General features: G+C 33.7%; 1 protein-coding gene across 9 annotated transcripts in view; it reads right to left on the reverse strand.

Annotated features, from left to right (window-relative positions):
• Positions 1 to 2,260: 2,260 nt before the first annotated feature.
• Positions 2,261 to 12,835, reverse strand: part of LOC129794835 (synaptotagmin-5) — a 33,361-nt gene continuing 22,786 nt past the window's right edge. For 7 of the 9 annotated variants that reach the window (XM_055835721.1, XM_055835727.1, XM_055835726.1 and 4 more), the window contains 4 exons: positions 6,714 to 6,926; positions 4,548 to 4,631; positions 3,463 to 4,419; positions 2,261 to 2,419 (listed from right to left, as the gene is read on the reverse strand). In XM_055835721.1, the coding sequence (XP_055691696.1) occupies positions 2,273 to 2,419; positions 3,463 to 4,419; positions 4,548 to 4,631; positions 6,714 to 6,926 (1,401 nt within the window). In that variant the 3' untranslated portion in view covers positions 2,261 to 2,272. Of the gene's footprint in view, positions 2,420 to 3,462; positions 4,420 to 4,547; positions 4,632 to 6,713; positions 6,927 to 11,099; positions 11,546 to 12,835 lie in introns of all 9 variants that reach the window. The other 2 variants (XM_055835720.1, XM_055835719.1) reach the window with 1 other exon arrangement.

The raw sequence follows: 12,835 nt of genomic DNA on the forward strand, positions 1-12,835 counted from the left end.
AAACTGTGTCCAGACTAGAGTAGAGGCTCATAGAATTTACATAAAGTTTTTCTTTTATGGATATTTTTTTTCACACATATAAAATAGATTTTATTTTTCATTTTTTTTAAATTGTTTAAATATTTCCACTGGACATTCATTTTGTTATGAGACAAGTATTTATTAATAATTTATTTATTTAAAAATTCTTTTTTTTTTCTTGTTTGTTTTTTTTTTAATTCGATAAAGTTTCCATTTTCATGTGAAATTCCCTAGAAATATATTGTAAATTTTCCAGACGTTCATCTGGTTTCATTTTTTCTTCACTTAAATTCTCGCGCTTCCCAAAAAACACGTGGCATCAATTTGAAATGTAACCGACGGAAACCTTTTGTTTTATTTGCATAAGAAAAAATTCTTTTGGTGTGTGTCTCGGCTAAATGCGTACATATATTTCTTTTAATTAAATAAAATGGCCGGCAAGAGGGCGAAAGTTTTGCAGAATCAGCTTCCAAGTGTGCTATAAAATGTCAAACTTAAACGCATGTGAAAGTGAATTTTATAGTAGTTTCAGTATTTTATAGCTACTGGTGGCAGATCTTCAAAGTTTGTCTGATGCAGTTATAAAATGCTGAACTTCTGGATTTCACCACAAAGATGAATTTTATAGCAATTTATGGAACAACCATCACGGAAAATGCCAAATAGGTTTTTACGGTAAATGAGAGCGCTGCTTGTTAAATTTATAGCACTTTGGAGCTTGACCCTTGCTGTGCTATAAAATCTTAAAATTACACAATTCACTTCTACAGACATCTGTAGAAGTTGAGAGCGCTGATTGTCAATATTATAGCACTTTTGATGCTAATCTTTCATGTCTACCTCTGATTGAACATACTATAAAATGTCAAAATTGCATAATTCACAACTATAGACGTTTATGGTTGCTTGTTCTCTCCAATTGTGCTAGAGAATGCTAAACTTTCTTAATTTTTCAACGCGTCAGCTTATGGTAAATCAGAGCGCTGCTTGTTGATTTTATAGCAAATTGGATATTGATATTTAAGGTCAGCCTCAAAATGCCCCGAAACTCCTAAAGGAGTTTATGGTGAATGAGAGCGCTGCTTGTCAGTTTTATAGCACACTTTGGTAGCTGACTTTTAGCATGGACGCATTTTTATAGGAAAATAATGGTCATTGTTTTTTTATCTTAAATTTTTGATGTTATTTTCTATACAGAATATTCCATTAAATTATTTGTTTGTTTGTTTTATACTTCATTTTACTTCTTTTTTTTAAGAGGTGAAATGTTGCTGAATTGCTGCTTTTTACCATCTTCTCTGTCAACTACTAAAATATAACAGATATATTTTTCATTCATAACATTTCTTTTATACAGAATATCCTATTTAAACGTTTTTGCTACATTCTTTTTTTGTGTTTGGATTTCTTCATAAGATTTCTGTTTTCTGCATTTTCTGCAAAATGTTTTGCTTTATATTTTCTCATTTCTTGTTATTTTCTTGTTAAATAAATATATTCTCTGGATTTCTGCAAAATATATATATTTTTTTCTCGATAAATATTTTTCTCTGGACACTGATTTACAATTAACACGGACTTTTGGATTGTTTCCTTTTGCACAACACACATAACAAATTTTTGTCCACGTTTGTACTCACTTTCCATTTTTCTTTAAATGCTAAATAATTCAATAAACTCCAACGGCAAAAAACTAACCCCTTTTAATCATTGCGCACCTAAAGTGAAACACAAAATTACCTTTGTCGTAGAGAGAGGGTTAACTGGGCCTCCATTGTTGTGCTATATATGTAATTCAATTTACAGCCTATAATGATGTCCTCTTAAGCATTTATTTAACAAACACGGAAGATTAAATTGTAATTATTTATTTGCAATTAATCTACTTTAAAATGAAAAATTTATTTTGAGCATTTTCAGCACAAATCTCATGAAATTCTGTCCTACATAGAAGGGGATAGGCTTTTGCCGTATAGGGGAACATGGGGCAATTTGTTAATTTTAATTGAGAAGTATATTTTCCTTGGTATGCACTGAGAAAATATTTTAATTTTATAATGACGACTGTCTTATAGGAAATTTTCTGGGCTACAACTTTGTCTCACACGATTTCTTTCTATCTCAATGGGAAAATGCATTTTCAGTCCATTTTCCGAACCTTGCGATATAACATTTTGCCCCAGTTACCCCTACAAGTAAATTAAATTCAATTAAACCTTCTCTTTCTTCGTGAATTTCATTTTTATTAAATTTATCTGATAAAATGCCACATTGCAATGGGTTTCCGGGCATTTCGTATCATATCCTGCCAGTGTTGCCTACCTGGACCATTCTCCTGAGGACCTACACCACAGCTACCAATCGCGTTTGCTTCCCCAGCTGACGTAATCACGTACATCTGAGAAGAAAAAAAAATTTTATACGTCAATAAATTAACGAAAAAATAATTATTTTTAATTAAAACTTGAAAAGTCGTTGAGTATATTCATTAAAGAGTCATTTGTGACCAGAAAATGACTACTTGGCGACCCTAAGAATAAACTATTTATCACAGTAATGGCCGACCTAGAAACTTAACACTATAACCTCTCTTTATAACCTCAAAATTGTAGCTTCCTATTTGTTATAAGACTGAAGATATTGGAAAAATAATATTTCCAAAATGGCGTCCAGTTATTCTGACGTCTGGATTATAATATCCTCTGGTATATACAAATATTTCAACTTTCATCTGATCTGAGAGGTTAAATCATCCAAAAAGTCATTTTTAAACCTTTTTAGACGTTTCCAAAATGGCCACCAATGATTTAAAAAAAAAGAAATTATGCAGACTTTGCATTAAAAATAGTTTTTAACCTAATTTATACGTTTTCAAGATGAATTCTAGGCAAAAACGAATAATTTAGAAAAACCGGAACAACCATTTAAATATTTTTTTTTGCTCTTTAAAGCCTTTTAAAAACCCACCCAAGCAGCATCTATCTATCAAACAATCATAATTTAAAAAAAAAAAACACTTTTCTGTTTTTTTTTATTCTATTAAATGCCTTAAATCTAAGGCATATAAACTTATTAAATCTCTTTTTTTCCATTTTGTTAAACAGAATTTTAGACATGCAGATTTTCTTAGAAATCCTACTATATAACACCCAATTAGCACTCACAAAGCTCTTTTTTTTTCAAACAGTTCTTCAAAAAAATACTTTTTTATTTCTTTCTGACTTTTATAAGAAAATATTTAATATTTTGCACTTCGTCTTCTGATAACATAACGCAAATTCATAAAAATGAAACTATTTGATAATAAAGTCGCCTAAGAGTCATAATCGAGTCAGATTGGAGTCATTCTGATTAAGTTAAGTAGGTACTTCAATTTATTTTTTTTTAATTTTTAAAACAATTTTAATGATTTTTTTTTATTAGAATTAGTTGTAAACTCACCTCAATTGCGGACTGTGAGATGTTTGCTTGGGGAATATTGAAGGTGAATGCCTCATTCCAAATGGGATTCTGCGGATCATTGGACTTTCCCATGCCAGTCTTCTTCTTCTTTATGCGCTTTCCATTGTGGATAAGGTAGAGCTTCACATATGGCTCTTGCACTGTGTCGAGATTTTTTGCCTTCATCATTACCACCGTGAGCCTTTCAGCCTGTGGTAGGTAGTTGAGGGAGACAAGGAGTTCCGGACGTTCTTCCGGTGGTTTTTTGCCCTTCAGCAAATCCCCCCAGATCTCAACACTCTTCGTCAAATCGAGCTCATCAATGGTGATCTTCACCTCGCCAACGACATCATTGTGACTGTAGCGATCGTAGTCGAGTACCTGGAGTACCAATTCCTTTCCCTGCAGCTGATCCCGTGACACGGGGAATTTGAAGTGTTGATCAAAGTAGGGATTACTCTCACCGCGGAAGATGGTTGTCTGGCGCTTCCGCTGATCTACTTCGGGTAGCAGGAAGAGCCGCACGTAGGGATCGCGAAAGCCACCATTTTCGCTGGGGCAGAGATTGTGCGCCTCAATGAGGTGCACAGCTAGATCGGAGAGATTTGAGTCGTACTTGAGGCGCATATGGAGGCGTCCTAGGGCTTGCGTTGTGTCGGGTCCAGTGAGATAAATTGGGCCCTCCTGCCGTGTGTACAGGTCCGGTTGGAGGGCACCCAAGGGGCTGGCGGGTCCACAACCCGTATCCACACCAACTGGGGTTCGCGGGGGTATCATAAGGGGTGAGAGGCAGCGTCCAATTTTCGGTGTGAGGCATACGGCACTTCCGCTGGTGCTTGCCAATGAGGCCAGACTACATTGCGATGGACTCGAGGTGCGCATATCATTGGGTTCCGATGCAACTGTCGAGCGGGCATCCAAGCTGATGGCTCTCAGGGGACTTGGGGAACGAGAGTACTGTTCCCGGAAATGAAAAGAAAATTCTTCATGTTAAGAGTTTCACAAATTCCTCCATTTTATGTCTCAGAGAATGAGCATAAAATTAAAGTAAATATTTAGAAGTAATTTGTGGAGGAAATCATCACCTGCAGTGGAGCGTGTTCGCCAGGTAAGGTGGAACGTCCATCGGGGGCAAAAGCTCGAATTTGGGGGGATGATCCACGGTGACCCTGCAGAGAGGCAAAAGGTCAATTTCAATGGACTTTTTGTCTAATACATATTTTATTTTTCAATTGCATTTTTTTACATTAATAAAGACCATTTTTAATATTTTTTGTGCTTATTGGGGTAATAGGGTAATGTCGTCTAATATGGAATAATTACTAAAATTCTTTTTGAAATACATGGAGCCTGAAATCTATTCAAAACTATATATTTTTTTTTAATATTTATTTAGAGGCATTGAAAATGATTTAAAAACACAACTTGACATTTCTTTACAAGCGTTTGACATCTCTTCCGACGTCTGACATTTCACGATGCTAATTTTTTTTAAGTATGATCATTCTTTTTTTTTAATGTTTGACACTTCTTAACTAACGATTGAGGATTTTTTTCTTTATTAACGTGTGACGTTTCTTTCTTTAATGTTTGACATTTCTAACTTTTGTCGTTTTTTCTAACGTTAATGTTTGTACTGTAATGTATTGGACTTCTTGAACTTTTAGGAGGTTTAAATAGATACTCAAATAAAATACCCTCCCTGATTACGCCCCTGAGAGAAAAGTAGAGTTGACCTTGCTTCATTAACAAATCAGTGAAAATCTAATTCTTTTTTTTATTCATTAATATTTCTTTGAATTCTAGTTCCAATTCTATTAAATATTGAACAAAACTCCTCTCAGGCCAATTTACTAAAAGAATTTGCTCTGAAAGCTCAAATATTTTGCCAAAAACCCGCAAAATTTGCTTCATTCATTAAACTTTTTGATAATTTTGTCAACATCTCAAATGAAAAGATTAATTTAATAGATTTAAATACGTATATAAATAGAACTATTTAATGATCTCCTGTAAAAGTTCTAAACTTTTCTCTCTCCTTGAGTTTTGTATGGTCACATACTGACATACAGTCGTGCTCTCGTGGTAGGACCGTCGTCAAAATGACTTCTCCGCGGTAAAACGGCTTCAGAATGAGGAATTTTGCCTTCGCAGTGGGACAATTAGTATCCTACCTTTCCAATAGTACTAATTGTCCCACTGCGAAGGCAAAATACTTCATTCTGAAGCCGTTTTACCGCGGAGAAGTCATTTTGACGACGGTCCTACCACGAGAGCACGACTGTATATAATATTCTATATAGCACAAGCAGACGTCCAATTTCCGTTCTGCTACATAGAAAAGTTACACAATATGTTTGCTTGAGAAAATACTTATCCATCTCAAAGAAATTTAATTTCTATTTTTATCTCCTTTTTGCCGGAGATTCTGAAAAGGAAAGGATTGATTCTGCTAGTGCTGGGAGATGATGAATTAGAGAATTTCCATTGTTTATTTGTGATCAAATTGATTACATTTGATACCATCGTGAGAATGGCGATATGCAAATGACACTGAAACTCATTAATATTGTGGAGAAGAGAGATTTTTCAATTCAATTTCCCATTCTCCTCCATTTTATTCTATTGAATTAATTTTATTTCCTGATTGGATAGATTTGTATGTATAAAAAAGGAGACAGAGAGAAAAATCTTCCATTGTGTGACATCAATTGACTCACGTGATACATTTTCATTTCCCATTTCAATTAAAATAACAAGAGAAATGGACAAATTGAAACAATTTATGTAAAATATTTTGTAGGTTAAGTAGCGTCCATGGCAGCCATTTTGTTTATTTTTTTGCTAGAGAATGTAACGAAAAGTAATTTATTCAGTTTCAGCGCCAATTTTAAGGGATAAACATTTTAATTTTAATTTTAAAAAATGTACTCGGGTTAAAAAATAAAAAAATGTATTCAAATTAATTTTGCAATTAGAATCTAAGAATTTTACTGCTTTAGATTGAGGGGGTGGAGCTACCCTTGAGGGGGTACATACCCCATATTAGACAATCTTACCCTATAAAAAAATACCTTTCAAGATTCATTTGAGAGATTCAATTAAATGATGAAAATTAGAACTTTTGATGCAAAATTTTAAGAATTTTGGCTGAAAATTAACTTTTTCTCAACAAGTTTGAAAAAAGACTTCGCAAAAATCAATTTTCCTTTCATTTTATCATTTATTTCAATGAGAGTGAGAAAACTTACGGAATTTCTCGAGGGAGCACTATCTAAACTACTCTGGCTTGACACCGACGGGGTCCTGGTGAGTCGCGGTGGGAAGGATTTGCTTTGATGCTGCAAATGAACAGGACTCGGTGACATATCCAATGATCCCTTTAGCACATCCATATTAACCGTATGCCCGGGAACGGCAATTGGTGGCTGAACCGCATGCGATTCCTTGGGCACAGCGCAATCCTGAAAATCCAAAGAGAAAAAAAATAAGAAAATTCACCTTTTTCTTCATCTCATAAAAGAAAATTATAATCCTAAAAGCTTTTATACCTATATACATACATCCTATAGAAGGAAAAAAAGGGTCATATAAAATAAATCATCGCCCAAAGAGACAGGAGAAAAAAAAAGGAGAACTTTCTAAGTAAGTTTCCTGTGAAACTCGTGCTAAGAGGAAGTTCCCTTTTCACATTGGGAAAAATCTCTGAAATGTTAACGCAGAAAAAAAACGACGGATCCATTTGTGCGCCACCCTGTCGGAGGGGGGTTTTTTCTTGTCCCACACCACCCACTTAATTTTCATTTTGGGTCGATGGCGACTCCGCATGGCACGAGTGAGTGATTTCTGAGTAATTTTTCGCGTGTTCCTGCAACGTTTGCCGCCTCAGAGAACAACTTGGTCCAACTATTTGCATAAATTTCCCATTTTCGGCATTTTATACATCATCCACGAGCAACTAATTCAAGTTGATTTTTCACAAATGGCGTCCACATTACGATTAACAAATTGATATTTTGCGTTGGCAAATGGCCCCTCCACGTGCCCACACACATGTTCGTTCATTGAGTACGCTGGATTTACCAAAAAGACCAAATAAAAAGAAAACTCCAAAATAATCCCGCAAATATTTATGCAAATTGTCAGAAAAAGGAACTATTAAAGGTACTTATGTTCTAACGTATAAATCGTATGAATACATACACTACCCGTCAAAAGTTTCCGGGCAAGCAAAAATGGCGTATTTTTGAAGGCAAATTTCAAGTGGCTGTATCTCCTGCTGTGGTTAACCGATTTTCAAAAATCGACCAGTTTTGGAAAGGTACATTTCTCACCTTTCCAAAACTGGTAAATTTTTGAGAATCGGTCAACCCGTTATTTCTTGGCAGCCATTTTGGTAAACCTTGGTAAAAGTATTTTTTTCACAATTTTACAAATTTTCACTTTGACCTTTTGCATCTCGGCCGCTAGTGCACCGATTTTGATGAATAGAGTATCGTTGGAAAGGTAATTTAATTCCCTTTCCAAATCTGATAAATTTTTGAAAATCGGTTAAGCGGTTCAGTCGTGACAGCCATTCTAGTGAACCATAGTGAAAAAATACACTTTCGAGTATATCTCAGCTTGTGGTTGACCGATTTGAACAAACTCGGATTCAAATGGTAGCTAATCATGTCCCCTAACTTTAAAAAAAAAATTCATCACGATCCGTCACGTGGTTCTTTTTTAATGTTTTTTTATGTGATACCCTTATGTTACAAATAGGGTACCCTAACTTCATTCGTTGACCATTTAATTTTTATAAGTTACACTTGGTCCAAATTTCATCAAAATTAAAAGTAGACATTATTATCTAACTTTTAAAAAAAAATTTCACTCAAATCCATCAAAGGGTTCTCCTGTAATGTCAATTTTTGTGAAGCTATGCGCGATTTTTGACTTTCTACCATTCTGCCCCCCCTCCCCCCACCAAATGATGACCCAAATTGCAAACAAAATCTTTGTACAAACGTCCTTGACCTTCTTTTGTTTTGTTATGCCAATGGGATTTGAAATTAAATAAAATTATTAGATTTATAACTTGAAATCTGCTAATACTCATATTGTGGCTCTTGAGGTGGTCAAAATGAAGATTTTGGGTGAAAAATCATCAAAATTATTTTTTTATTAAATTGAAAAAAATGAGTGAAAACAAGGTCCAGAACATCGTTACTAACATTTTTAAGCCGATTTAACAAGGATTTGAGTCAAATTACACTCCAGGGCCCATAGATTGTTTGAGTCGAATTGCCAAAGTTTAACGCAAAAATGGGTCATAGTTCCACAAAAAATGACATTACAGGAGAACCCCTTGATGGATTTGAGTGAAATTTTTTTTAAAAGTTAGATAATAATGTCTACTTTTAATTTTGATGAAATTTGGATCAAGTGTAACTTATAAAAATTAAATGGTCAACGCCTGAAGTTAGGGTACCCTATTTGTAACATAAGGGTATCACTCAAAAAAACATTAAAAAAGAACCACGTGACGGATCGGGATGATTTTTTTTTTAAAGTTAGGGGACATGATTAGCTACCATTTGAATCCGAGTTTGTTCAAATCGGTCAACCACAGGCTGAGATATACTCGAAAGTGTATTTTTTCACTATGGTTCACTAGAATGGCTGTCACGACTGAACCGCTTAACCGATTTTCAAAAATTTATCAGATTTGGAAAGGGAATTAAATTACCTTTCCAACGATACTCTATTCATCAAAATCGGTGCACTAGCGGCCGAGATGCAAAAGGTCAAAGTGAAAATTTGTAAAATTGTGAAAAAAATACTTTTACCAAGGTTTACCAAAATGGCTGCCAAGAAATAACGGGTTGACCGATTTTCAAAAATTTACCAGTTTTGGAAAGGTGAGAAATGTACCTTTCCAAAACTGGTCGATTTTTGAAAATCGGTTAACCACAGCAGGAGATACAGCCACTTGAAATTTGCCTTCAAAAATACGCCATTTTTGCTTGCCCGGAAACTTTTGACGGGTAGTGTACATAATTATTATATACCGTTGCAAGGAGTTGTTTTACCATTAAAGGGTTTTGCTTTTATTATTAATTTTCATTAAAAGTTTTTCTACAGAGAACACTCAGTTACAAAACATCTTGGAGACATTTTTTTAAAGTCTTTTTTTAAATTTTATTTTAAGGGTAAATATGATTATTCTTCTGTTAACCTTTGGAGGTCTTTGCTGGCTTGTGGCCAATTCGATTTTTTAAATTGTCAAAAAATAAAATCTAAGGGCGAAATTAACTATTAAGACGAGCTTAAAATCGGTTTTTATTTTAAGTCAGTCTTAAAAATTTGAGACGATTTTTAAGTCAATTTTAAAATTTTAAGCTGATTTTTAAATCGGTCTTAAACGCTAATTTTGATGTCAGAAGATTGTCTGATGCATTTTTTTATTTTTTTCGCAAACTAATTTCGCGGAAAATGTCATAATGACACGTCATTTTGACAGGCAAGTGAATAAAATCAGCAATTTTGTATTTTCAAGAGCCATTAAGTGCATCTGATAATCTTCGGATAAAAATTTTAAGTCCAACTTAAAAAAACTGACTTAAACTTTAAGCTCGACTTACTAATAAATTTCGCCCTGTTAAATTAACTTAAATTTTGCGGAAAGACAATTCGGAAAAACATTTTTTTATTGAGACAAATTAAAAGTCAAAGATTGAGGTTAGAAATATTGATCAGCAAAAGGGTTAATCAGGGTTTACAAGGCGTTAAAAATGACTTCACAAAGCATTTTTATTGTTATTATTTAGGAAATGTAATAAACTTTATACAAATCAAAATAAACTAAACCAACATAGAAAGATTTTTTGGTATTCTCTTTAATTTTTTAAAAAGATTTTATGGCGTGTGTGTTGACTGACTATAAGATTTTTTTACAAGAATTAAAAACTTTAACGGCCCTATTTAACATCCACGGCCGTAAACTCTAATAAAATTCCTTTAACGGCTCAAAAGAATAAAGAGAAATGATTTTTCTTATGATTCCTTAATTCAAACTAAAAAAATTTCATACACTGACCCCATGTGACGGTATTTGAGGTAGGTAATTAAACATTAAACTTTCACATTAGTTTCATATTCTGAAAGTTAGTAAATACCTTTTCATTTAAAATTTAACAGGAAAATTCCAGAAATTCTTGTTTTTTGGAATAAATTAATCCAAAATGTATATAAATAATGTATTTTAATATTGATTTTTCTTTTAATTTTATTCGAAGCTTTATTTTCGACCATAGGGAATTTAAATTTGGGGCTTTCAAGAAGGAGAGTAGAGAGAAAATGTTCCTTGTCAAAATGTTATTTTCTTTACAAAATGTGCTTAAACGCATAAAAATTTACTGATGCGCATCAATGGGGAAAAGCCAAGAAAATACGCAGTAATTTTGAATTAATTTTCCTTTTCCTCCTCGATGGCTCCACGATGAGCCAAAGAGGGTGGATGTTCCTCTCGAAGTCGTTTGACTCCTGATGGGATGAGGGTGCAATGGGTGGGGTGCTTTGGAGATGTTTCTTTTTTCATTAATTTATGTGAAATAAATTTAAAAAAAAAATGAAAAATTCGTTCATTAACGTACATTTTCTGGCAACTCAAGTGATGAATTTGAGTCATTTTGCGAATCACTGATTGAGTTATTCTGCGACGATGAGGCTAGATTGGGGGACGACAAGCTGAGATCCTCCTCGCTGGTTTCTGATTGTCTCACGGAATTTGCACGTTCCTTCGAACGTACGAGAGATCGCCATGATTCCAGGCGTTTGTGTGCCAACCAGCACGCAGCTGGTCCCAGACCACTCATCTTGGGCGCAAAGGTGGCACTTTCACAGCACTAAATTGTGAGCTTTTGCCTATTTTACAGGGCGGGGATACCTTTTTGTCCTCACCACACCTCTTGTAGCAGTTATTTATGGTCCTCAATTCATCTCAATCACCTTTGCACTTTCACCTAATTCTTTTGATTATTTTAACAAGGCTTTAGCACCATAAAATGCACTCCACTAGAGAATTTTTTTGTAATCCTTCCTATGAAGAAATTAGTTTAATTTATTTGTTCCATTTTTCCCACAGAGAGGGGATTATTTGTGTGTGAAGCTTCCACATTTAACCAGAATTATTCATCAATTTATTTCCCGTGTTGTTGAGGGATTTTAAAAAGCACACAGAGATTTATTAAAATAGCAAAACTTCTCGGAATTCTCAGAGAAAAACCACAATTAAAAATAAATAGATATAGGTATGTTTTCAATAAAGGACTTTATTAATTATAGTTCACTTTTTTTTTTGACAAATATTTGACATTTCTCTTCAAACGTTTGACGTTAATTTTTAGCATTGCTCTTTGCTGTGATTTTTTCTTCAAATGAAAACCAACTTATGTGTCCACTCTAAAATGTAAAGTCGTTAGATTGGGCTTAAACTCGGGATGAGCACGATTTTACATTTAATTTCAGACTTTGACGTCTCTTTAACGAACGTTTGAAGTTTCAAAAACTTGATATTGCTTCATATTTGACGTGCCTTTGAAGTGTTGGGAAAGATTACAAACATTTCTATAGTTTGACGTTTCTATTCTAGTATTTGATAGTTCTTTTCTAACGGTTGACATTCATTTTAGGTATTTGATGTTTTTACATTTTGAGGTTTATTCTAACGTTCGAAAATAGCCCAAAAGGAAAAACTTAGGAGTAGAAATTAGGTATTGTTTTTTTACGTACATAAATTGATTTTTTAAGTAGGTAATTTTTAGTTTAAAAATTTTTTATTCAATTTTTCTTTTATTTACATACTGGAAAAACTTTTAAGAGGTTTTATAAGAGTTTCTCATAGATTTTCAATCGGTTTTCAATCAGCCTTTTCAATAAAATATGAATAAAAATTTAATAATAATAAAAAATTCATTTTCTAAATATTTTTTTCAAGTGCAAATCCGCCATACTTATGAGAGGATCCAATAAAAATAAAACAATAATAAAAAAATAATAAATTTCCCTCCTCCAAAGAGGAGAGAAAAAAACAATTTTTCTTTGCATTGAAATAAATTTCCGGCCAGGGGGTACATCCGGTATACATTCGTCAGGATAATTTTTGCGACGTGTTGAATAGAAATCCGGTGGCTTATTGCGGATTTATAAGACAAAATCCCTCGCATATATACTCGTAAATCAAGAAGAGGAATTAATTAGACTAATAGAAATGTTTACGATCACCGAGAAGCTTTAATCGCTTTTGCCCCGAAAAGAGAGGAAGACCAAATAGCGGCTATACCGTTGCGGATTCTTTTGGTTTTATTGATGGATATTAATTTCATGAGGG

This window comes from Lutzomyia longipalpis, chromosome 4 (genome assembly GCF_024334085.1).
Source record: "Lutzomyia longipalpis isolate SR_M1_2022 chromosome 4, ASM2433408v1".
Lineage (NCBI taxonomy): Eukaryota > Metazoa > Arthropoda > Insecta > Diptera > Psychodidae > Lutzomyia > Lutzomyia longipalpis.